The sequence below is a fragment of the Pygocentrus nattereri genome, chromosome 21, assembly GCF_015220715.1.
Source record: "Pygocentrus nattereri isolate fPygNat1 chromosome 21, fPygNat1.pri, whole genome shotgun sequence".
NCBI lineage: Eukaryota > Metazoa > Chordata > Actinopteri > Characiformes > Serrasalmidae > Pygocentrus > Pygocentrus nattereri.
In genome coordinates, this window is record NC_051231.1 from 5,044,723 (window position 1) to 5,072,500 (window position 27,778).

Below are 27,778 nucleotides of genomic sequence, written 5' to 3' on the forward strand. Positions count from 1 at the left end.
GACTGGAAAACCATTCCCACCAGTTTTAGGGTGTAACAGTTTATGAGCAAGTCTGGAACCTAAAAGGGAGCCATGGCCTACTTTTTCAAGGTTTATTGCACTGGCTGACTCTGGGTAATGCTAATAGCATTAAAAGAAACAATTATAGACATGTTTATGCTCAGTCAGAGAAACACAAATGCTCATTTCTGTCGGTAAGGAAAGCAAAGCATAAACTACAGTTCTGTCCTCGTGGGCAGTCGGCCCAGCTTCGTTTCACAGTTATTACAAGAAGTTATAAGCAGATAACATAACTACAGATCCAGTCATGCTTGATAAAAACAAATATGGTACTGGAAAGTAAAAAAAAAAAAACAGCTAAAATACCAGATGAACTGAGGAATGGCACATTTACATTACATTATACATATGCAAGTCACATTTAGAACCAAAATATAAACATTTCAACTAAATGAAATGAAACTGTTAGAATGCCACTTTATTTTCTGGTGCTCTCAGCTTCATGTTCATTCACTGTGTCTGTAAACGCTATACGAACCAACAAACTATTCCGAAGGTTTTCAGTTCCTTCACTCCAGCTCTATTTGTGCAACACTGAGATAGTCTCGAAACATACGATGACTCCGATCAAGTTTTAGTCTAGGGAAAAGTACTGGTTTGAAACAATAACACCCTAAAGTAACCAGAAATGACAGGCCCTCCTGTACTTCTGTTGAATTAACTGTAGTTTAATTTTAACTCCTCATGCATTTTGCTGTCGAAACTGACAAATGACGATACAACAGGGCAAGTGGATAATTAGGACAAGCCTCGCAATATCCAAGATTCTATAACAGTATGATTTTGTTGTTGTCGGACGAAAACCTTGTATCTCCACAATGAAACTTTACAGGAGAAGGAAAAAACGTTCTTTACTTTGAATGTAAGTGAATGGAACCAGATGTTTTTCCAAGTCATTTTGGATCGTTTCTTTTGTTCCACTGATCATGAAATTTACGGACAATGTAAAGAGCAGCAGGCGTTTTCAAATGATGTCAAAAACTGAAAAACGCCAAAAATGGAGATACAAGGTTTTCTTCCGACAGCAGTGATTTCTTATTCTTTATGCCGACTACTGGGTTCTGCACAGTTTCAGGCTTTATCACGATGTTTTTTACTGTGTGCTGTGAGCCAGTTAGTTCCAGATCTGTGTTTTCATGTAAACACTATTTTGGTAAAAATGATGCAGGCTAACTCGCATGGACCAGTTTCTCAGACCCAGATTAAGTCTAAGCCTAGACTAAAAGGTAATTCGCCACTGACACGGGGGATGCATGTTGATACCAGAATCATATTTTTATTTTATATCATACTTGGAATGCACTTTGTAGTTCTACAGTTACAGACTGTAGTCCATCTGTTTCTCTGATACTCTGTTACCCTGTTCTTCAGTGCTCAGGACCCCCATAGACCCTCACAGAGCAGGTATTATTTGGGTGGTCGTTCATTCTCAGCACTGCAGTAACACTGACATGGTGGTGTGTTAGTGTGTGTTGCGCTGGTCTGAGTGGATCAGACACAGCAGTGCTGCTGGAGTTTTTAAACACCTCAGTGTCGCTGCTGGACTGAGAATAGTCCACCAACCAAAAACATCCAAATACTACCTGCTCTGTGAGGGTCCATGGGGGTCCTGACCACTGAAGAACAGGGTAACAGAGTATCAGAGAAACAGATGGACTACAGTCTGTAACTGTAGAACTACAGAGTGCAGCTATACAGTAAGTGGACTGATAAAATGGACAATGAGCGTATTAAGTGGTCATAATGTAATGCCTGGTCGGTCTATCTGCATCTGGTACTGGCATCAGCATCAGCAAACGTGAAAAATATCAGATACTGACATCCAATACGGGTGCATCCCAAATTGGTACTGCAGTTTAGTCCAGAGACAGGCTTTATCCATGTCCATGGAGCCGGCCCACAGGTCACATTACAGGTAGAGCCGAGCGTATTTAGTATATCATAATATGTAGTAAAATAGCCTCAATACTAGTCTCAGTACAAGTGTTTCAATTGTGTGCATCCCTAATACCAACACAGTCTCTGACATGGCCCAAAATATGTAGTGTTATTGGTGCTACAGTACTGAGAGGCACGGTGAACCAAAGTTTGTCCTTCCCTTAACACAGTTTACACACACGCACGCACGCACGCACGCACACACACACACACACACACACACAAATAAATAAATGTCAGTTATGGCCTGTGATCATATTAGAAGCTATGCAATCTTCCACAACCAGAATCCTCTAGGTGCTAGTATACATATCTGAATCTGAGGGTTCCCTTTATGCATAGCATTATTACTGTACAGCATGATACGGCCTCTTATCGTGTTTTGGATGACCTACTATAGGCCACGCTACTAGATCATAGTTATTTGCACATAGCACTCATTTTTACATCACTCCCACTGAGGAGGCCGCAAAAGACCAAAGTGGTCCGTTTGCCAGACAGTACAACGAGCAGGGAGCAAACAAAGAGGAAGCATTGCTCCACACTCCACAGCCTGGAACGTACAATAACTTAACTGAAACTCCCAGAATTGTGCGCTGAATGATACCCTATGATCTACTGACGGTGGATCTGTCGTGGGATATAGGGAAAAGAAAAAAGGGGGGCTGGGGTTACACATACTCAACGACATCAGATGAAACGGACAACCCTCAGATTTCTCTTCACTTTGACGTCCTTCTGTCCCTTCACATCTGTCCCTTTATGGTTTCTTGAGTCTGTCCGTGTTGCAGCGAAGACTTCTACGTCTCTGCATCTATTCTATGTGCTGTGTTGTGAAGAGGAAAATAAAAGGAAAATGAGAGCACTCCAAAAGCAGTGCTAGAACGAGAATGTTCTGGTAACAGGGGTGCATGGTGACACATAACGATAAGCTTTTCTGGGCGTATGCTCTCAGCACAAGAACACTGACACTGATCAAACATTAGAAAAAGAACATTTTCATGACATACTAAAGCAATAAGCCACGGGAGGCAGTGGGTTACTGCGATTTTATCACGGGGAAGGGTGTTCTTTGCCTAAAACCCCCCTCCCCGTGATAAAGTCACAGTAACCTATGGCCTGTCGTGGCTCATTGCTTTCATAAAACAGCGGCCGACATAAAATATATTAAAATACACAATGTTTCAGATAACTATTTAAGTTATTATTAATAATAATCAAGTATTCTGCCAAGAAATGTAGTTGCTAAGCAACCATGAACCACTGAATGAGGAGAAGAACGTTCAGTCGCAGATCACTGTAAACTGCAGACATTTCATGATGTTTTGAAACTTTTTTTGGAATAACAGTGAACATATGATGGCACAGCACTGTTCACTGTTCAGCACCGTCTTCTGCCAGGCTGACGACGCCACTTTTCTCACGCTGGGGCTGAATCTCAAACAGCTCCCTGCTCCCTACATAGTGCACTACGTAGGAATTTAAACACGGACTCCTGCAGCCTTACAGTGCAAAATGTCTCTAAAATTGCTCATTTGGGATTCATCCAAATTCATCCTCACACAAGCAGTGCAGTATTTGACAACAGAAGCAATAATTTAATGTTACACAACACTATTTAGCTCGGGAGCCTAGAGCCCTTTGGGATTCAGTCTGGGTTTGACGTGATTTCTGACTGAAACGCAGACATTTGAAGTCATTCAGGTGACATTCCTTAGACTTTCATATTGACGTTTTTCAGTGAATCTGCTTTATCGAGTACTTTAATTCAAGCCTGTGATACTGATGGGGTTTTTTTTTAGCACGTTTGCTATCTTTCAGCCTGTTCGCTAGCTGACCAGCCTAGTTCTAGTAAAGAAAAGTTTTCAGACCCTCAGTTTAAACAAAAACGGGTTCTTACTCGGCGCTCCACGTGATAAGCGTTAGAGTCTAAGATTAATCCATTAACAGCAGAAGGGTTTTTTGTGCCGTGGCGCAGTGACAGAGTTGTTGTGAGGCAGCTCAGCCAATCAGATTTTAGGACCTGAACTATCTGCTTTATAAATCACAGTATTTCATGACATTATATCTTTGCCACATTGTGCACTCAAATTTCGGAAGCTTTGCTATACTCACATTGCTTGGGTATCCTAAGAGCTTCGGTGTCTCCGGACAGCACTTGGTGCAAGACGCCCCGGAACTGGTACAGCAGCTTCAGGCTCTTTTCCTCACCGACACATGGGTCGTAGAATCCAGGCAAACCAGCCTGTGAGGCAAGAGATAAGACCTGTTGTAAGCTACACAGGCTGATAGTATTAGTGTGACTACATGATCAAACAGTACTGTGATGGACAAAATGCTTGTCATATGCCTGACCTTTGAAGCCTCAGTGAGGATGAGCTTGGAATCCTTCACCAGGCACTGCAGAGGCACCGTCACATCAATGACCTTTGCCCGCTCCTGTTTCTGGCTGTTGTCGGTCACAAATTTGCCATACCAGGCATTTAAGATGATAAGACCTGTGAAGAAAGCACGCAGTAAATTACAGACAATTTTTTTTTAATTACTCTGCTTCACTGAGAGCTCTATTACGTTTCCCCTTGTTTGCTTCATGGTTCTCAGCTCACCACAGCTGATACTTTATTAAGTGACCATGAATTCATGTTTGCGCTGTAGTTATGGTGGAAGTTCCAGAACATCATAACAAAGACATAAACAGACACAACCAAACAATGATCCACATTTATGAAACTTCTTGGAGTAATAATAATGACTTAGGATCAGTTTATGCTTTTTTATGTAACACTGAATAAAATTCCATGATGTGATGAGACCAGATCTTAAATTAAGCAACAGAACATGAGAGGGAGTATGTTGTCGCGCAATAACATCACGGCTGTGATTTGGCCGACAGCAGAGATGTTACAGTGATAACTCACTCCTCGAGAGTTCTATTGCTTTTCTAGAACAGTTAAATCAATACAGTAAGAAATGAATAAACTGGCCGTGAACGCGGCGTTTAATGTGTTTTAATGTTCAGTTCCTTCCTCCTAATTATAGCTCCTTAACGAGCAGCTTGATGCTACGTCAGAGTAACGAGCTCCGCCCACTCGCTGCACAGCCGGCAGTTCGTTCTCCAGCTCCTTACACTAAATTCCCAAACTGTCGTCAACACTGAGCAGCTTTTCAGTCGGCAGCTGTGACAGAAGAACAGCTGAACAACCTGGAATCAGCCAGAAATGAACCCAACACCATTCGCCAGACGTGTCTGATCTTCAGAGTCGGACCAAATCAGACTGAGCCATGAAGCTGACCCAATATCAGGTTCAGCTCAGTTTGGTCAGTTTCTCCAGATCAGTATTAATGTTGTTTTGTTCCAGCCGGTCTGTAAAGCTTCTTACAGCCCGTTTAGTTTGACGATTGGTGTTGGGTTCATTTCTGTCTGATTCCAGGTTGTTCAGCTGTTCTTCTGTCACAGCTGCCGACTGAAGAGCTGCTCAGTGGTGACGACAGTTTGGGAATTTAGTGTCGTCTCGTCTTCAGAGTCGGACCAAATCGGCTGTCGGTCAGATGTGATTTTAACAGTGTCCGTTTTCTGTTTGTGGCAAAGCAAGAAGTAAAAACGTTCAAATGGCTCGAGCGTCTCCTACAGCTATCTGTCAAAGTCGTTGCTTAGCAACAGCGTCTCAGCGGAGTGATACTGTGAAAAAACGTGATGTTATGATGAAGTAACAGCACGGTTAGAATGCTTCTCAACCAATCAGCTTGCATGGCCGAAACTAACTGTTGTATAATCAGTGTCCTAACTCTGAGATGCCTCATAAATGTGGCCACTGCTACAAAATTTCATTTCACAGGAATTTAACCCAAAAATTAGAAGCTTTTATGGACCCAAAAACCTCTCTGCACATATCATACCCATTTTGGACTCCTCTGCTTCAATGATTCTTCTCACCGACTCTTGCATTAACACCAGCTAGAAATAATAAACAAAAAACAAAATATAGTTTAATAATTCTGCAAAAGCTCAACACTGTAACCGTTATCTTAACAACAACTCACTGCAGATTCGGCCTCGTTCTTCTTCTTGGCAATATCTGAAGCAGAGTCGACTCTTTGCTTCTCCAGCTCCCTAGACACAGTCAAAGTAACATGTAAATGATTTCCCAACTGAGACAAATTCCATTATCAGTACAAAAGATATGATTATGGCACAGTGCCTGAAAGTAAACTTACTGCTCCTTTTGGGCGCGTACATAAGGTGTGATTATAAGTTTCTGGACTGCTAAATAGACGACAAGAGGGCCCACAGTGGCATAAAATACAGCGCTGGGTAAAATTTGGTCTGTCAGGTGGATGGGGAAGAGGTAGGTTTGACTGGCCCGATTCAACCTGGGGAGTGCAAAGAATATATAACAACTCAGTAAGTCAGAGATTCTGACCACACTCTAAGTAGAACCAAAGGGTTAGAATTTGTCAGCCAGGCTATTTTAAAGCAGGTTTCAGCTCAAAACTCTTCACTTCCTTATGTAACCACATGAACAATACTTATTAATGGGAGGAAAGATGACCCTTTAGCAAAGGTGGACGAAGTGCACAAACCATGTACTTGAGTTAAAGCAGAGATACCCAAGGTAAAATATCACTCCAGTAAAAGTAGAAGTTCCTCCCTTTAGACCTCCACTTGAGTAGAAGTACTAAAGTATTTGCCTTCAAATGTACTTAAGTATAAAGTAAAAGTACTAAAAGAGTAATTCTGGCTCTGATCTGGTCCTGTTATCATTTTTATAACCAGACTGGCTTCATGAACTCATTTCAGGTGAAAGTCCTCCAGCGTCTCTCTTGGTAAACCAGTCTTTTAATAGAACGTCATTAATTAGTGACGCTGACGTCTATTAAAATGATCAGAAGCACAAAACACTGAAGGTAAACAGTTTCCATCAGGGAGAACCGAGTGGCTCTGAAATCACTTTTTACACACAAGCAAAGTTTCAGTTTCAGATTTATTTACAACTTAGTTCCAAGTTTAAGTTTAATAAACACTGGCTTTAAACTCAGGATCACAGATGAGCTCCTTTACTATGTTGATCTGTAGGCCTCTGTTCATAAACATAAACCAGCCCAAACTCATTTACTATAAAATGAAATGGTGTTTGTAGAAATTCAGAAAAAAGCCGCGTCAGTCTCGACTGCATATGTGGACATATTTCTATATTGAGTTCTATTTACACAAAGTTAGGTTAGTTCATCATTTATGTTGAACAGACTCTCCCAAAGTTTTACGCTGCTGCGCTGACGTTGAACCGCGTGCTGCACTGGGTCGGTATGACCAACAGGTCAAAACCAGCTCTAAACAAAGTGACCGCTGGGCCCTGATTGGTGCTCTGGCTTTGCGCTTCTTTCGTTTTGACATGTTACGTTTTTATACACACAGAAACCAAAAGGAACGACAGATTTCTCAAAATGTAGGAGGAAAAAGTCGGATATTAGACTCTGAAATGTAGTGGAGTGAAAGGAAAAAGTCGCCCAGAAATGGAAAAACTTCAGTACAGATGCACCAAAAATACTAAAGTACAGAAACTAATTACATTTACTTTGGTACTGTCCACCACTTCCATTTAGGAATGAGGTCAAATGAATTTTCTTCGTCTTGCAAGTTGTGGATGACAGGCATGATGGGGAAATTTGATTAAATACACCCTTAATTCATAAGTAAATAGAATCTTCTTCTTCTTTCGGCTGCTCCCATTAGGGGTCTCCACAGCGGATCATCTGCCTCCATCTTGCCCTATCCACTGCCTCCTCTACTTTCACACCAACCATCTCCATGTCCACCTTCACTACATCCATAAACCTTCTCTGAGGTCTACCTCTTCTCCTTCTACCCGGCAGCTCCATCTCCAACATTCTTTGCCCAATATATCCACTATTCCTCCTCAACACATGTCCAAACCATCTCAACCTGGCCTCTCTGGCTTTATCTCCAAACTGCTCCACCTTCACTGTCCCTCTGATCTGCTCATTTCTAATCTTGTCCAGCCTGGTCACTCCCAACGAAAATCTCAGCATCTTCATCTCCGCCACCTCCAGCTCAGCCTCCTGTCTTTTAGACAGAGCCACAGTCTCCAAACCAAACATCATAGCTGGACGCACTGCTGTCTTGTAGACCTTCCCTTTCACTCTTGCTGCTATCCTTCTGTCACACATCAGCCCTGACACCCGTCTCCACCCACTCCATCCTGCCTGCACCCTCTTCTTCACCTCTTTTCTACACTGTCCATTGCTCTGGATGGTTGACCCAAGATATTTGAAATCATCCACCTTTACGACCTCTACTTCTTGCATCTTCACCTTTCCACCTGCCTCCCTCTCATTCTCACACATGTATTCCGTCTTGTCTCTACTGACCTTCATTCCTCTCCTCTCCAATGCAAACCTCCACCTCTCCAGATTCTTTTCCACCTGCTCTCTACTCTCACCACAGATTACAATGTCATCTGCAAACATCATGGTCCATGGAGCCTCCTGCCTGACCTCATCTGTCAACCTTTCCATCACCACTGCAAACAAGAAGGGGCTCAAAGCTGATCCCTGATGTAACCTTCACCTTGAAACCATGCGTCACTCCAACTGCACACCTCACCACTGTCTCACTATCCTCATACATGTCCTGCACCACCCTAACATACGTAAATAGAATATGTAATCAAAAATCAAATAGTTAAGAATTGGCTTAAAGGGAATATTAATGTCTCACTAAGAGGCACTATAGGATGCATTAGGCCACAGTCTGCCCGTTTGGGGGGTTTCCAAAGTAGATGAACTTAGATGACCTTACTTGCAGGTGCACTCTCAGAACTCACATGAGTCCATATGATATATGGTTCAGTGGGGCCAGGTAGGATGAGATAAACTGGGACAAACTGGCTTAAACCAGACCCCTGATGTTGGGGTTTAGTATGTAATGGGACCAAATGGAACACTGAAAAACGGATAAGAAGGGAGTGGCGATGTGAAATCTTTGTCAGAATACTGTATTAGGCCAGACCCTGTGCCATCGGATGCTGGAATAAAGCAGAAGCCCTTTTCCCTCTTTCCACAAACTCAGCATCTGAAGCCTTTTTTCTTTTCCACATCTTCTGAGAACTTAGAATTAAAGGCGTTATTAGTGTTCAGCCAGTATTAAAGATTTCTTTTTTTAATTTAAAAACATTATGTTGTATGTATGGAATTTTATCATTAACGTCCAGGTGGACAGCTCATGGCATTGCAGTTATTTAAACACGGACAGAGAGCATCAGTAGACAATACAGTAGCCCAACCTGATTTTAAGGGAGACTCCTTGGGGTACCCCAATGCTGACTGTTGCTGACAGCACACTATGCCTGCTGATCTTCCTCTCTGCACCGTATTCCACCACAGTCCCAAAGAAGCCAGTTCTGAAGCAGGAAAGCATGATGGTCAGAAAAGCATTAGATACTGTATTCTTACATTTCGGCTTTTAATACTTAGTTTATATCAGTGGCCCCAACCCTGATCTTGGAGTATTACTGACACACATATTTTAGTGTTTGCCCTGCTCTAACATGCCTGATCTAACAACTCGGCTAATTAAAAGGTCATTTCTGAGCTGAAGCTGGTGTGTTAAAGCAGAGAAACCATCAGAGAGAAAGCAGAGAACAGAGGTTCAACAGCACTAGGGCTATGAACACAACATTTTTCGTGAAACAATCAGAGTGGATGAAGCTTACTTGACAGAACCCTTGACCTTGGTCTGGTCTTCATCTTGGAATTTGTACTGGTAGCTCATCATCAAGTACGAATGGGGCACTCCAAGCTGTGCAACAGAAAGAACAGGGGAGTGGGGCATTTTCTCATCTGCTTTCAGCAACAGCCTTTCGCTTTCTTCAGCTATGTCACAGTGTGCATGTCTCACCTGTAGGGCCAGGGTGAAATGGCTGGTCTTGGTGTCTCGTACAATGCTGGTGGTCATGGCTGATTCACTGCCCCAACGCCACTGCAGGTAGCCCATTGTATTCTGGTCCAAGTGCCGAGCCATCATAGTGCTGGCGCTGGGCCGTACACCACGTGAGGAAAACTGCATACCACACTGAGCGGTCACAAAGCTAGCAGGCACATAAACATGACAGAACATAAAGGAAAAAATGTGTATATTAATGTGCATGCTAACACAAATAAATAAACCATACTATTTAATAAACAATTTGGGAAACATACAAAGTTCACAGTTTTCCTCCATCATCGCAAATATAGCCAAGACATGTTTGGAGTTCAGAGGTTTGCTTTTTGGTTTTGCACCAGAGCTGCAAGGCTAATGTAGCTGATAAGTACCTGCATGCCTCAAAATAGACCGAAGCAATCTCAAAAACAACTGCTTGTGAAGTACAGAGGTCACTAATAGACGGACTACGGTCCAAGTCCAGACCCAGACGCTGTCCTATGCGGACCTGGACCTATAACTGATAAACTAGAGAGAACTATTACATTTCGATGGGGTTTTACTGTTTTAATCGCCGTAGCTTTTCTAGCCTGGGAGACTCACAGACCAATCAAATATCACGTGACGCTGCTCAGCCAATCAGAACTGTGCATTACCATGAGCCCTGAGACTGAGTGAGTGCCGCACACACAGCGGAGGGACGAGGTGTCAGAGGTGTCAGAAGTTATTTCATATGTTGTGATCTAAAAAGAGAAAACTGATAATAAATGCTGTTGAAATGTGACTGAATTGGACTTTTTTTGATTTGACATTCAGTTGTTGAGCACACAAGATGTTGATATACCTACTAGGCCACTTCAGTTAACAGTGCATGGCACTGAATCATGATGCAAGTTAGACATCATGATGTTTCGGACCTTTACATGGGAAATTCTCTCTAACTGGACCTTACTGAATTTTAATTAAACACCCCTGATGTAATATGTTCAATTGGGGGCGGTCATGGGCTGGAGGTTAGGGAACCAGCTCAAGGACTGAGGTGTCCTTGAGCAAGACACCCAACCCCCAACTGCTCCCCGGGCGCTGCGGATTGGGCTGCCCACCGCTCCAGGCAAGTGTGCTCACTGCCCCCTAAGGTGTGTGTGTGCTCACTAGAGTGTATGTGGTGTTTCACTTTCACTGATTTTCACGGATGGGTTAAATGCGGAGGTGAAAGTTCCCCATTGTGGGACTAATAAGGGTCACTTAATCTTAATTGAAAAAAAAGTACATTGTACAGCTAAAAAAAAAAGTAGTTACCACATTGCATTAGACTTGCTTATAATTTTATAATGAATGCTAATTGATGGAGCATAATGTTTGATTACTTGGCAGCTGCTTTAGCCTCATTGCTCAAGTGGAACACCAAAGAAGCAACCAATATGTCTTGGCTGATCAACTACTGTATGTATGGGGTAAGAAGAAAACGGCAAAAACCTGACTGTTCCATTAGGATTTACACAACATGTCCCTTTCACACTTACAAAAAACATGCTCACTAACCAGCGTGCGGTCACATTCCGGAAGACCTTCATTCCAAAAAGAGGTCCTCGAATGTCTCCTGCCCCAAACTCCAGCTGAACACATAGCCATGAAAGAGAGGGAAAATAGAGATAAGTCAGACAACATAAGATAACAGTTCTTATCTTCAAGTGAAATATGAATGTGATAGAATCCTACCTCTCCCCAACCCCTTGTAGAGGTGACCCGTCGCAAACACAGGTTGATATTACCTCCGCCATTACCGTTGTGTGTGGTCAGAGAGCCTGAGAGGACAGCTGTGTCTGTGGTGGTTAAGGGGGCCTAGAACATATAAACACAGTGTACTCTATAATAAAAACAAGGTCATTCTGTACTCTATAATAAGAGCATAGCTCAACACCCATCCATGTGTAAGTACACAGGGTGGTCATAAGGCTTCATTTACCTCAATAGACTGCGATATGTGCATCCTGTTAATCTCAATGTGTGGGAACCCTCCTCCCGGCATTTCCTCAAAATCCTCCTCGTAGTGGTCAAACAGGTCTGTGGCATCTATGCCCACACTTATGGTCCCCTAAATAAACAAAAAGTAGTTACATACACTCTCAGAAAAACTGTCTCTGGCTCAGTGCCCCTCTCGTCACTGGGGTGGTTCCCTAAAGGGTCCATCTCAGTACCTTTAGTCAGGGAAGATAACTGAACCATAATCCACTGAAATTATGTTTTCTAAGCTGTACTGACTCCACACACCCTGCCTCGCCTCCAGGCTTTTATTCTACTGCTCTGTTTTAAAACATTTGGTTATGAAAAGGAACAAATACCAACTTTTCACCTGGAGGAACCGATTTAAGGATCACAATCAGACCTTAAAACCACTGCTGGAGCTTTGAGGGAACATTTAAACTGTTTGTACCATGAAGAAGTGACAGAGATTTTGAATAAATATTCCCTTAATCAGTAATCAAATAGATTAGATATTGTAATCAATAACCAAATAGGTAGTATTGGCTAACAGAGAATATTAATAATCTCACAAAGGGTCGGTCTACACATGAGATTCCAGACACTAGGTATGCCCCTGGGTTCACAGAGCGGCCTGTGTGTACCTCCTGACCCAGTGAAGAGAGGGGCAAGTTGACCTTGAAAGGTAAAGCAGGCTGGTAAAAACCTGCTGATGCCAGTTTTTGGGAGTGAGCTCATCATGCGATGGCCAAAATGACGGACGAAGAGACGCACCGAATATAGAATGAGCTAATATCAAAATTTGAGAAGTAAGGCAAATCAAACTACCCCAGATAAGTGGTATATAAACTGGTGTTTGGAACACTGTATTTGCACAGTTGGGGTCTCTCAAGACCCTGTGCCACTTGATGATGAAACAAAGGAGAAGCCTTTTTTCCTCTTCCACAAACCCAGCATCTGAAGACTCTTTCCTTCTTGACATCTTTTGAGAACTTAAGACTTAAAACATTTATTAGGGAAAGTGTTACGCTGGTTTGAAAAGATCTCTTTTTTATTCCCAACATTATGTTGGAGGCCAGGGGTTGAAGGGGATAGCCTTCAGAAAGGAAGGAAAAACGCACCTGCACAGAGGTTTGAGTCATCATGAGGGAGAAAGCAAACAAACTCAATATCTCAGTATATCAGCTACTAGTCCATGTTCCATTACTTTAGAACATTTTATCATTACAGACGTCCTGATGTGATCTAAAAGAAAGCCGATCAATAAATTTAATCTATCGGTATTGGCTATATTAAGATCAAATTCAGATCCCCTTTTTAAGGCTTTTTTACTCCCTAGTGTACCATTTACACCACTGTTATAGAGGTTCCATAAACAGACATTATCCACTGAGGCACATTTCCAGATGTTTACAAGCACTTTAAATGTCTGCAGTGTGGAACTATTTTAACGGGGAAAATAAAAACTTCTGCAACGCAATGATGTAACTCTAGTTAAGGCCGCTGCCTTCGTCAAAACCTGGATAAACTAGCCAGACAGAAAACATGAGCGTATCTGATACGTTCAGTACAAAGAGCAGCAGGTAACAGCAGGATCGAAGGCAAGAGAATCTGAGCTATAAAATCACTGAATTCAGAACACCACAAAAGCCTAGGCCATAAACGCAGAACATATCACTTCAAAGTGTGTCACTGCGCAGTTATGAAAATGAGATGATCTCACCGGAGAGCTTTTTTTAAAGTAATTGGCAACCTAGTATATTTTACCTAAACTAGATTGGTTTGTCTAATGTAGATGAAGTGCACAATTTGTGTCAGTATATGCAGATATTCAATATAAAAGGGCCCATATCCTACTTTTATTTTGTTTTTTCTCCCGCTGTGCCTTGTATGGTTTCTGTACCAAAAACAGTTATAATTCATCTTTACATATCCATTTTCCAACCTCTCGTTTTTCTCTTACAATTAAACAGGCTGTTTTTATTACTGTACTTTTAACTGTTTTTGTTTAACTGTGCCTAAAGTATGTAAAACAATCTCATTCAAAAAGTAATTTGAGCTGAAACACTTTTACAACATCATCTTTGATTTACTGGGATACAGGTATATGATGGGAGGTACAGGTATAAGATGGGGGTACAGGTATATGATGGGGGTACAGGTATAAGATGGGGGTACAGGTATAAGTTGGTTGGATACAGGTATATGATGGGGGTACAGGTATAAGATGGGGGATACAGTTATAAACTGGGGGATACAGGTATAATCTGAGGGATACAGATATAATCTGAGAGATATAAGTATAAAATGGGGGGTACAGGTATAATCTGAGGGATACAGGTATAATCTGAGGGATATAGGTATAAAATGGGGGGTACAGGTATAATCTGAGGGATACAGGTAAAAGATGGGGGATATAGGTAAAAGATGGGGGACAAAGGTATAAACTGAGGGATACAGATATAATCTGAGGGATATAGGTATAAAATGGGGGGTACAGGTATAATCTGAGGGATACAGGTATAATCTGAGGGATACAGGAAAAAGATGGGGGATATAGGTAAAAGATGGGGATACAGGTATAAAATGGGGGGTACAGGTATAATCTGAGGGATACAGGTATAATCTGAGGGATATAGGTATAAAATGGGGGGTACAGGTATAATCTGAGGGATATAGGTATAATCTGAGGGATATAGGTATAAAATGGGGGGTACAGGTATAATCTGAGGGATATAGGTATAAAATGGGGGGTACAGGTATAATCTGAGGGATACAGGTATAATCTGAGGGATATAGGTATAAAATGGGGGGTACAGGTATAATCTGGGGGATAAAGGTATAAAATGGGGGGTACAGGTATAATCTGAGGGATGCAGGTAAAAGATGGGGGATATAGGTAAAAGATGGGGGACAAAGGTATAAACTGAGGGATACAGATATAATCTGAGGGATATAGGTATAAAATGGGGGGTACAGGTATAATCTGAGGGATACAGGTATAATCTGAGGGATACAGGAAAAAGATGGGGGTTATAGGTATAAGATAGGAGACACAAGTATAAACTGGGGGATACAGGTATAATCTGAGGGATATAGGTATAAGATGAGGGGTATAGGTATAAAATGAGGGTTATAGGTATAATCTGGGGGATAAAGGTATAATCTTGGGATCTAGGTATAACTGGGGGTTATAGGTAAATGCACTCGTTTTCATGACATCACAGAAGCAATGGATTCAAAGTCGTCTGTTTTAAAGCTTAATTTCCATGTATGGACTACACATACTAGGGAATGAATAGAAATATGTTTTGACACTTTAGAAATGTTTACATACTACATCAATGTAAACATGGTCAAATGGGACTAAAGGCAAATAAATCCAATAAAGGCTTATCCATAGCTGGCCTAACACAGATCTCTGATGTTGCTGTAATTAGATCTCCAGAGTAGCCTTTCAATGTTTGTTTGACCACTATTTATTAAATGTAGTTTAACATGTACAGAATGTGTTATTTAATGCACTTCTGTGTCTTGTAGTGACATTTTAGTAAACCAGAGCTTCGAAACTTGAATCGGCTGGCCGTGGTGACTGCTACTGCCACGTGACAATGAAACATCAAACCAGGGACACTGCTTTTAAACGAGCTCATCCCCTCCGGGTCACCAGCTTGATCATTAATTGATCTCTTCGAAACCACTAGCAAACTAGTGCCATTTCCAAGTGAACTCTGTTGTGCCACAGGCCCAACTGTGAAATGCTTTAATCAAAGCAGAGCAGCGTGAGCTACCTTGGGATTAGTTCTCTGCTGTAGCCTCCTCTCGTCCCTCTCCCTCTGCAGGCGCTCGTACTCCTCCCTGATCTCTGCAGGGGTTCTTTTCCTCTCCACGATCTAAAAATAACAAAGACTCCTTAATCTGCCATTCGCAGCTATTCACAACACTGTTCACAAGTTTGCATCCCATATTTTCAGCAATGCAGAAAAAATAATTGTCGCAAATAAACGTAGAAAACTATTCTAATATGTTTCAAGTTTCAAATGATCATGAGGAAATAAATAAATAAAAGTAAATAACTAAAGTAAATAAATCAAAAGATGAGATGTCCAGTGTCTAGAAGGATGTAGAAAGCTGTAAATGATTCTAAATATTACTTAAGCAACAGAACATGAGAGGGCGGGCGTTATCGCGAAATAACATCGCGGCTGTGATTTGGTCGCCGTAGATCATCACAGCCGTGATGTTATAGCGCTAAAACGCAACCTCGAGTGTTCTACTGCTTTTATAGAACAGTTAAATCAATACAGTAAGAAATGAATAAACTGGCCGTGAACGCGGTGTTTAATGTGTTTTAATGTTCAGTTTCTTCCTTCAAATTATAGCTCCTTAATGAGCAGCTCGTCAGAGTAACAAGCTCCGCCCACTCGCTGCACAGCCGGCAGTTCGTTCTCCAGCTCCTTACACTAAATTCCCAAACTGTCGTCACCACTGAGCAGCTTTTCAGTCGGCAGCTGTGACAGAAGAACAGCTGAACAACATGGAATCAGCCAGAAATGATCCCAACACCATTCGCCAGACGCGTCTGATCTTCAGAGTCAGACCAAATCAGACTGAGCCATAAAACTGACCCAATATCAGGTTCAGCTCAGTTTGGTCAGTTTTTCCAGATCAGTATTAATGTTGTTTTGTTCCAGCCGGTCTGTAAAGCTTCTTACAGCCCGTTTAGTTTGGCGAATGGTATTGGGTTAATTTCTGGCTGATTCCTGATTGTTTAGCTGTTCTTCTGTCACAGCTGCCGACTGAAAAGCTGCTCAGTGGTGACGACAGTTTGGGAATTTAGTGTCGTCTCGTCTTCAGAGTCTGACCAATTTGGCTGCCGGTCAAATGTGATCTTTAAAGTGTCCGTTTTCTGTTTGCGACAAAGTGAGAAGTAAAAACGTTCAAATGGCTCGAGCGTCTCCTACAGATGTCAAACTCAGCAGAATGATACGGTGTTTGTGAAAAAAACCTGACGTTATTGCGAGCATCAAATTAAGCATCAGTGATATTTGGCCTTCAGATCTTACCTCCCATCCTTCCACTTCCAGTCCTTTCTTCCCAAAAATGTCATATATGGCTCGAGACTGTGGGTCACTAAGGACTAAGCAGAGTGAAGATGCATAGCGTAGATTTGAAAGGCAATATAATTCAGTTCCAGCACCCGAGGGCTTACATCAACAGTCTAAGTGTATAAAGTGCAGTAAAAGTGCAGTGTGATTAACCTTCATAAGCTCTGTGAACGAGGTTGAACAGCTGCTCGGCCTGCCTCTTGAGCTCAGGGTCTCTGTGCTTGTCTGGGTGGTACAGCATGCAGAGGCGCCGGTAGGAGGACTTCAACTCCTCCTGGCTCGCCTGGGGATCAACATCACAGCAGCTTTAAGAGAACAACTTACAAAGCCTACAAAAACAGAAGAGGTTAAGGATCACCCACCAACACTCAAGCTCTCGGATGCAACCTGAGCAAGCATACACGTCCTAGTTAAGCCTGCTTTTATAGCTCTGCTGTTTAAAACTGCTTAAAACTTAAAATGCTCATCTTGCAGACTCCATTGGTTGAAGTCTACTAAATATTTTGAAAGGGGTAAAAAAGGGGCTTGTTTCTAAGGTGATTTCAATACAGAAAAAAAAGAAAAAATAAACGGTTGAAACTGTTACTGTTATGTTAATGTTTTCAATGTAATACAGCATCCAGTAACATAATAGTACAATATGTGATAATGACATGCGAGCCATGAGCTCCTACTCTCTCACAAAGAGCGTGCTCTCCTCCCTGCTCTTGATTCGGAGGTGAGGAGGACTACTTTCAGAGGAGCGATGACGTGCCCTCATTGTGGGCTTGTTTGTTTAACTTTTCTCATGCAATATAATCATACTGAGCTCTTCGTTTGCTCCAGTCACAACGTATTGCGCAATGCCTCTCAGGGATATTATTTATTATTTATCCAAAACTGAATCAAAAATAAAAGCGATAAAAAAATTCACCCCTTAACTGTAACATAAATAAAAAATACAAAACCTACATCAAAACTATAACATCCACTACAAAAGTTTGGAAGGGGAGCCCTTCTGTGTTTGGCTGGACCACGATGATCAGATACCTCCCTTCACAGTGTTCAATCCTCACACGGAAAACTGCAACTAGATGAAACTTAAACTATACTCTTCAGAAAAAAGTCAATAAATTATATAATAATAAAACTGTTAATGTGCCCTCGAAACGAACTAACCCGAAAATGAAAGCCAAAATGAAAAAGTAAACGAAAATAAAAACGAATTAAATTTTTTAAACTATAACATCCCCGATGTCTGTGAAAAGTGAGAGACGCGTACTGAGGTACAATACGGTATGTTGAACTATTACAGTAGGACCGCTGCTGTTCTGTTTACAGCAGCCGAACTGCATTTATCCCGATTGTGCACCCGGATGCGCTGCTTTAAATCTCGCTTTGAAATCAAACCGATCTGCGCAGCACATTAAAGCCAGAGAAGACATTTCTGACAAAGAAAACTCTGAAAACTGAAGAATGAAAAATCACCCAAAATCTGAAAATGTGTATCTTTACACCTCTAAAAAATGACTGACCCCCTCGGACATCTTTCAGCACTCGGAAATATTCACCGGTTAAATTTGAGTAAATATTATAAACACTAACTGTATGGTAAATAGAAATATTATAAAGATTATAAACATTGAATATAACACGTATATTACCGTATTATAGTTAGTAATAGTGTCTCACTGTGACTGTTATTTAACCTCTTTAACTCCTCGGGACCACCAGTGGGTCCAAACCGCACTCGGTCATGTTCTTCATAACGTTCATTTTCCATAAGCTCCATTCAGAAGCTGGGCGTCGTGTGAGGCTGTAGCTCTTCTCTCCAGTCTAATAGGCGGTGATGTCATTTTAAACCCTTATAATAAAAGAAGCTGAACTTTGTTTTTCTACTGAAAGTCGACCCGTTTTTCCCCAAATCTGGGCTCTAAACTATAAACAGACGGCGTCTCTTCAGTGATCTGCTCTGGAAACATCACTTTTAGAAAACAACACAAAGAGCGGCGGAGATTTTTTTGGCTTTCAGCAGTAAATTGTGAGCTTATAGTGATATGTGTGATCATAAAACACACGTTCTGTTCATCCGAGGGGAGTTTTTACACAATAAATAAATAAATAAATAAATATCATGTATTTCATGCAGTTACTGAATAATTGGCCTTACAGTTTTGGTTCATGAAATCTCAGATGGACAAACCACAAGTATGCCCTGGAGAATAAGAGGTTAAAGAGGTTAAAGCACATTTAAAAGGTACAACAAAGCGTGCAGGATGGTCTTCAGGACGTTCTGGACAGCGCAGACCAGCCGAATGACCATAACGGTTTATTTATCATGCGCCAGAAGATGAAATCCGACAACGGCTTTACACGAACACTTTAAAAAAGGCTTTAACAGCGTCTGCGGAGCACAGCGGCGAGATCCGGACACGGGCAGCAGCTTATAGGTTACAGTGGCCGCTGTGATCTGAAGGGTCAGCACTCATCTGAGCTTTATGAAGCTTCCGTCACGCAATTTCGCAGCCGCAGGCGCCGGACTGTCCGCGGTAGAAGACGCAGGAACGGGCGCGACCTCACCTCTCTCCTCACATTCAGGAGGGAATAATAATCCTCGTTCTCTATTTCTAATTCATTTTCCAAGGCAGCTGCCATGTTTGCGCCGCTCGCCCGCTCGCCCCCTCGCCCCGCCTGGAGAGGCGCTCTGACGCGGCGCTGCTGCCACCGTGCGCCTCGGAGGGGGCGAGTAGTCACGTCGGCGGGCTGTTAGTTACTGCACGTTTCGCTGAGCTGCCGAGCTCAGCTTCACGCATATTTGTTTAGCAGTGCGGGATTTCTATCGCTGCCTCCCTCCATGGAGTCGCACACACAGACGCCGCGTTGTCCGCCGTTCTCTATCTGAGGCGATACGTCTGCGCGTCCGCCATGTTGGGGAGGTCACGATCCGCTTGTGAACACATTCGTTCGTGTTGAGAGGCGATGTGTCTCCGGATTAAACCAGCCACAACTTCCTTATTACTCAACCCATTTTCACCAAATCTGTTCAGTCATAATCCTCAGATATAGATTAGTCTATTCTGCGCGGGTCTCGGGTATTTCTTTAATAACTGATCCTAATTATCTGGCCGGACCACCAGAGAAGCATTCAGTCTGCGCCTGACGTTAAACACCGAGTTTAGCGCGAGTGGAAACACCCCCCCCCCCCCCCAAAACACACACACACACACACACACACACAGCACATCAGCAAATCCATTTGTTGGTTATGAATATCTACATGGATTAAGGAATGAATTCCCTACACAGCATTAACCATCAGTGTAAATGAATACCTACTACATCAAGTTAGATCCCCTGAATAGATTATTAAATGGGATAAGCTTCATATAAAACCAGAGGAAAAACAGTCACATCAACCGGTTCTCTGTGCTTCACCAACCACGCGGCCATATCTACATATCTATGGGGCCAGTCATGGGCTGGAGGTTAGGGAACTGGCCTTGTGACTGGAAGGTCGCTGGTTTGAGCCCCAGAGCTGACAGTACATGACTGAAGTGTCCTTGAGCAAGACCTAACCCCCAACTGCTCCCTGGGTGCTGTGGATAGGGCTGCCCACCGCTCTGGGCAAGTGTGCTCACTGCCCCATAGTGTGTGTTTGTGTGTGTGTGTGTGTGTGTGTGCTCACTAGTCTGTTCCAGAAAATGTTCGGGACTCAGACACAGTCTCAATCTTTAAAACTAGGCTGAAAACTCACTTGTTCAGTTTAGCTTTTGCTAGGTAATGTTCCCCTTAGATAAAGGCAGCAGATCCAGGGGTCCATGGACTCAGGGAATTATAGTAAACTGAGACGCTGGTGCTGTCATCCCGCTGCTCGCATGCAGTCACTCAGGTTTGTGGACGGCGGAGCGGAGGGATGCCGAACTGTCTCAGAGTGCTGCCGTGTCTGTGTGTCCTTCTGGTTCCCTCCTTTTAGTTAAGCTGTCATAGTCAGATCTGCCGGAGTCGTTAGCCACACTCTGGGAATGTTCCCTGTTTTACGTACAAACAGACAGAATAAAACTAATTCCCTCTCCCTGCCTTTTTTCCGAGTATTCAACCGCCCACATGTCCGGCCAGACACTGAAGGACGACTGACTGTCGAACCCTCCTGACACTCACTTTAGACCTGCTGCCCACGCCCAGCTACTGCACACCTACCTTGGACTAGCTGACTACCCTACACTGATGTTTTCATAGACTCCTAGCTATTACTACTACTAATACTACTACTATTAATATTAGTAGTATAATAACTCTGTAGGTAGTCTGACCAGAGGAGGACGGGTCCCCCCCTTGTGAGCCTTGGTTCCTCCCAAGGTTTCCTCCTCAGCTCTGAGGGAGGTTCTCCTTGCCACTGGCACCCCTGGCCTGCTCACCTGGGGGTTTTACATTCATGTTAAAACTTTATCTTTACTGGAAATCTGTGAAGCTGCTTTGTGACAATTGTTAAAAAGCACTACAAATAAATTTGATTTGATTTGATTTGATTTGATTTGTATTTGGTGTTTCACTTCACGGAAGAGTTAAATGCGGAGGTGAACTTTCCCCGTTGTGGGACTAATAAGGGTCAACTTATCTGAATAAACACCACATAAACAATAATGCCGAAACTTAGAAACTTAGAGACTGATTCTTCCGTTTTGACTGTTGACCGTTGGCTTTTAAAATTTCGGTTGTGGCGCGAAACAGAGAAACAACTAGCAGTTTAAACAAACCGACAATGTCATGAATATCGATTTTCATTCAGTTCAATAATAAAAACCTGAACATGAGCACACCATTGTGTTCCGTATTGTTTCATACAGTGCGAGTCAAGCATAATTGCTCTCGTGCAGGTATTTTACTGATGTTCAGTAACTTTTAACGTTTATCCTGTGTGTTCACTCAGCCTGATGTGACATTGTGAGACAATGTTATGTGATAGTTTTGTGATTAAATTCATTTTAATCTATGCATGGTGGAGTAATGCATGAAAAGGTGTGCTAAAGCAAAACAGTCCTCAAACAGAACTCTTTTCTCAGCTTCACCACAATTTTACCATCATCCACATTACGTTTAAAGACTCAGAAGGCATGTTTAGGTTCACTGGTGGTGTTGAGTTGTAAATAAAATGGCTAGATTTGTGTTGTTGACATGGTGACCCCTGGTTGCTATCACCGCCACTGTAAAGAAATCTGAGCCTGTAAGTTCCTCTACAAATGAACCATTTCACAACAAACCACTGGTGATGATGTTTACATCTTGATCACTGAATTATGCAGACATTTAGAATAACTGGTAGAAATTGCCTATAAAGGGAAATTCCTTAAATGTTTCCAAATTTCTACATGAATTAGTCAACATGCTGACATAACGAGATTAAGTGACCCTTATTAGTCCCACAACGGGGAAATTTCACCTCCGCATTTAACCCATCCATGAAATGAAACACCACATACACTCTACTGAGTACACACACACACTAGGGGGCAGTGAGCACACTTGCTCGGAGTGGTGGGCAGCCCAATCCGCAGCACCCGGGGAGCAGTTGGGGGTTAGGTGTCTTGCTCAAGGACACCTCAGTCATGTGCTGTCGTCTCTGGGGATCGAACCGGCGACTTTCCAGTCATGAGGCTGGTTCCCTAACCTCCAGCCCATGACTGCCCCAACAAGTCAAGTAAGAGTAGGAACCAGGTGTCTCCATGTCATCAGCACAAATATAGCTGTTTTATTTACCTTTCAAAACAACTAGTGAGCTCTTATATGTGATGTTGAAGATGGTAAAATAGTCATAAATCTGGAAAAATAAAAAATTGCGCAAGTTTCTCTTGAAGGGAAAATTTCACTTTATTTACACCTGAAATTTTTAAAATTCCCATTTGAAGCAGGAAAACCGCAACAAATGATGAATATTCCAACAAGACAATGCAAGGTGTCAGGGATTTGTCAAATTTTCTGCAAATTCAGCCACAGAGATGGAAACAAGGTGATTTCAGAGTGGTTTGTTGTGAAATGGTGAATTAGTAGAGAAACCTATTGACTCTTTCATTGGTTTCTTTAGAATAGGTGTGATAGGGAATCAGAGGTCATGATAGACACATTTATAGTCATAATTACTGCTATTTGAGATGTTACAATCAAATTTGGGGAAGGTATTACTGTATTATTGTAGTATTCATTATGTACAAGTATGCCAAGTTTTGGCACCTCTGTTTGCTGATTTTCTAAGTGAAAACAGGTTAACACACACCCTTTTAACAGAGAACACACTTCTGCTCATTTTAATGTGCAATGTGTATTTTTATCCGCTAAATAAAAAATGTTAACATCATTTGAGGTGTGAACATCTGAGTAACTGCATGTCCTCGGCAAATGAAATTAAACAGGCTTCATGTTGAACAAAACAAGATTTACTTATCAAAATTCAAGCAAGAAATTCAGAGGGACGTAGATTTTATAGCCGATTTCACAGCTTCACAAATGTAATATCTTCTGATACTGGTGGTTGTCCAGATCCCTCTGCCCTGCACAGACAGCCTTCCTCTTTGGATTTTTTGTGCCATGTCCAAATCTGCTTTCCAGTTGGTGCATTTTTATTGAAGTTTCTCGAAAATGTACACTGCGCAGTCGTTTGGCTGTGTTTGAGCATATTCTAACACACACAAAATGCCTTTTCATTTCTAGTGAACACCATTCTTCAACCTGAAAAAAACATTGTTCAAATTTGAGATCATTTGAGGGAAAACTGGCTGCTATTAGACTATAAAATGATGATTTCTTTTGGGATGACCTGTATATACAGTATTGCTGCTGTCGGAAGGAAATCGCATATCTCCATTTTTGTCATTTTTCAGTTTTTGCTATAATGCCTATTGTATTATATTGTATTGTAAATTATTGTATTGTATTATATGTGCCTATTAACCTTTACACTGCATGTAAATTTCATGATGAATGGACCAAAAGAAACGGCCCAAAATTACTTAGAAAAATTCTGGTCCCACTCACTTTCATTAAAAGTAAAGTAAGTTTTTTCCTTCTCTTGTAAAGTTACCAGACTGAGATACGTATATATATATATATATATATATATATATATATACACACACACACATATATATTCATATGTGTGTGTATATATATATATATATATATATATATATATATATATATATATATATATATATGTGTGTATGTGTGTGTGTGTGCATGTGTGTGTATCTGTGTGTGTGTGTGTGTGTGTGTGTGTATATATATATATATATATATATATATATATATATATATATATATATATATTCATCAAATAAATGCAAATTGTGTACTAAAATTTTTATTCCCTGTAGAGGATGTGCTTTTTACTTTTTGATTTAATTTGATGAGGGGTGTTCATGCTTTTGTGCATGACTGTATGCCTGGAGAATGAACACGAACTATTTATCTTTTCCTTAACTTCAATTTTCAGTGCCGATGAATGTGAGCATGGTTAAAATGGCTGGACGTGTCCTTGATCCACCTCAGTCACTCAGATGCAGCTCTTACTGAAGTGAATGTCATTTTTTGATTATATAAGAAAAATCTCGTAGCAATTTGTACACATTTTTAAAAAAAGATAGCTCTTCAGGGGTTCTTTAGTAAAGGCAGTGGTTCTCTTTAGAACCATGAATTCTATGTGGAACCATTTCATGCTTAAATGGCTCTTTGCGTGGTGAAATGGTTCTTCAGACTGATGTGTTCTGTACAGAGCCTTTTTGAAAATGGCTCTGTATGGTTCCAAAAAGGGCTCTTTTATTGTTACAAGCTTGACACTGCAACAACAGAAGAACCGTTTTCAAAAAGGTTCTATGACGTTCTCCATCAATCTGAAGAACCAGTTCACCATGCAAAGAATAATTTGCACATAGACCTCATGGTTCTACATAGAACCATTGACTTCAGCTTTATTTAGAAACCCTAGAAGAATCATCCTTTTTAAGTGTGTAGCGATGATGGAGAAGCTGGTTTTGGACCTGTAGCTGTAATTCTTAGTCCTCTTATTTGAAAGTTAACATGACTTTCTAAACATTGTACATTTTCCTTCCGTACTGTAACATATCACTGCTGTCAGAAGAAAACCTTGTATCTTCAAAATGGTAACTTAACAGCAGAAGAACACGTTACTTTAAATGTAAGTCAATGGAACTTCTTTTCAGTGTCATTTTGGGCCGTGTCTTTTGGTCCATTCTTCGTGAAATCTACACACAACGTAAAGAACAACAGGCCTTTTCAAATTATGTCAAAATCTCCAAAATGCCAAATATGGAGATACAAGGTTTTCTTCCAATAGCACCGATATATCTTAATGAAACTAAGGGTCTCTGAGCCAGCTGAGCATTTTTGCTCAATCGTGGAAATGATCAGGAATGGAAAATGGGGAGTGAAGCAAAATATCATTGGTTAATATTATTTTTCCTTATCTGCTGGTGCACGATGATGTCATCAAAACTCGAATTATGTTTCAGCAGTGGGTTAAAGTCACGACGCTTTGATAGAAAACTACAGCGAAACTGGAATTTTATCTTTTTAATGTGAGTTTTGATTTCAGGATGACTTTAAAAGACATGGTGTGGCTGAATTTGCTTCTGAAGAAATGGTATGACTCATTAGGTTTGTTTCCACTTTCATCAGGAGTCTCCTGTTGATCAGCGATAACATCTCAGGCTTGCTTTATCTGGCCTTGTGTTCCTGCAGGTTGTGTCTTGCAAGGTAACGTCTTCGCAGAAACATGAGTTTGCAGATTTGGTTTTGACAAACAGCTGGTGTTTACATATCATAAGGTAAGACTGTTCACACAAGCATAGATAGTTATTACATTGCTACCGTTCACAGAACAATGTCAATGCCATTCGGACCACTACCACCTGCACTACACCCCCAACAATGACATATCTTCGTCCAGCATTTCTTCTGAAATCAAGGGTATTAAAAGAGAGCTTGTCCCCACTTTACTGCAGTAACAGCCTCCACTCCTCTGGGAAGGCTTGACACCAAATGTTGGGAAATTGCTGTGAGGATTTTGTTGCATTGAGCCTCAATAACATTACTGAGTCAGGTACTGATGATTAGTCCTGGGTCACAACTAACGAAAAGTGTGAATCCATTACATCCAGAGTTCCACTGCTCTGCGGGCCAGTTCTGGGGGGCTCTATACCCCTCTAGTTGACACATGACATTGGGCATGGTGACCTTAGGCTTATGCATGACCTATTCTATTTCCATTGCCTTTCTATGGAGATTAAGCAAGCAATGGGAACTTCAGTGCCTGCAATAAATGCACTTCAAAGTGACTTATCTCACTAATTAAAAGTGGTGTCTGCATACTTTTGGACATATAATGTGTCTCAAAGTCTCAAATGTGCAATCTGCTGGAAATATATTGGCTACTTTGACTTTATTACACAGACTTTTATCTTTCTCTATTGTCCTATATCAATATGCACTTGGTAATGCAATAGCTAAATAGAACGTGTATTAAATCAGACCAATTACTCACATTACCATAAAACACAAACATAAAGCCCAAAAATAAATGCAGTTAGATTTTCAAGTGGGATTTGCTGAAGTAGGTTCCTCTGTAATAACAGCACCTTGTCTCGACATTTTCCCCATAGAGAGAGAAGCTGAGTCAACGTTACAAGGGTCGGGATTTCAAGGCACTCTCCCATACATCATATTGTCATACATTATCATTTTAGTTGAAGAAAACTCCACAGAACAGCTCAGCATTATTCTCTCCAACCAATTCAATTTGCTATGATACCAGGAATATTTTCGCGGACCAAGATTGCACGTTACAAACGCGCCCCCCCCGCCTCCATATTAGCAGCCGTTGTTATGGGCTGCTGTTTGATTAAGGCTGTGCTAACTCATGGGAAGACGTAGACTTATTCTTTTTCCAGCACTCACTGGGCATCTCACACCGTTTAACAGGATTAGAGAGTGCGAGAGAGAGAGAGAGAGAGAGAGAGAGACAGTGAATAGAGAGGATGCTTGCTGTAATAAGAATAGGGTTTGCCTATGACTATCTACCTAACGTCAGTGTCTGAGTCTATCCATATAGGATCAATACAGGACATATTATCATATAGGATGGCAGGTTAGGTCACGAGGAACAGCGCTGCAGATATTATGGGAAGCGCATACCATAGGCCTTAGTTTTGTTTTTGCATTTAATTAGCATATTTATGATCTAGTTACAATATTTCCTCAGGTATTAATGCATTTTGGGGCATAAAGAGGGACCGAATGGGAGAAGCATGCCATAGGCAGTGAATAATTAAGCTGTCTTTTTTCAGATCCCAACTAAAAGTGACTTTTTGTCATTTAATGAGACTGTTTACAGTTTCCCTTCGCTCGTTTAGGAAGAATTGTCAAGTAAACATCTGCTGAAGTCGATACAGTAGAGCACTGGTAGAGGCTCAGTGGGTTTGGTGGAGCAGTGGAGCTGTCCGTTCAGCACCACTCTGATTCAGCACTGAGTGAAGGACAGCGCTCAGCAGCTCAACCGCCGTATGAAAACAGTGCTTCAGCGTTTTGACTTCAAAAATAACCCACCTGCGTTAAAAGGCATGTTTTCTTAACATCAGCCACACATGTGGTTAATTCACTGTTAGCTGAACGCGGATAAATGATGTGTCCTTCTTACACTACATCTCAGCACATCTCCCAACCTGCATGATTTTTTTATGTCTTTTTGAAGCTAAGCTGACCACTC

The 27,778-nt window shown here is 41.6% G+C and overlaps 1 protein-coding gene across 1 annotated transcript; it reads right to left on the reverse strand.

Annotated features, from left to right (window-relative positions):
• Positions 1-1,672: 1,672 nt before the first annotated feature.
• Positions 1,673-19,662, reverse strand: LOC108437621 (dnaJ homolog subfamily C member 11). Its single transcript, XM_017714827.2, has 16 exons — positions 19,588-19,662; positions 17,182-17,311; positions 16,987-17,060; positions 15,712-15,813; positions 11,904-12,032; positions 11,657-11,779; positions 11,480-11,553; positions 9,914-10,103; positions 9,729-9,814; positions 9,300-9,416; positions 6,214-6,369; positions 6,040-6,109; positions 5,896-5,953; positions 4,354-4,496; positions 4,114-4,243; positions 1,673-2,824 (listed from the first exon to the last, which is right to left on the reverse strand). The coding sequence occupies exons 1-16, from the start codon at positions 19,660-19,662 to the stop codon at positions 2,799-2,801; spliced, it is 1,683 nt and encodes a 560-aa protein (XP_017570316.1). The 3' UTR covers positions 1,673-2,798.
• Between the last annotated feature and the right edge of the window lie 8,116 nt (positions 19,663-27,778).

Coding starts and splice junctions, on each gene's coding strand:
- LOC108437621 (XM_017714827.2), bottom strand. CDS start 19,662: ATGGCAGCTGCCTTGGAAAATGAATTAGAAATAGAGAACGAGGATTAT. Junction 12,033..15,711: donor AGCAGAGAACTAATCCCAAG/GTAGCTCACGCT, acceptor TTGTTTATTTAG/GGGACCATAAGTGTGGGCAT. Junction 4,244..4,353: donor TCCTCACTGAGGCTTCAAAG/GTCAGGCATATG, acceptor CTTGCCTCACAG/GCTGGTTTGCCTGGATTCTA.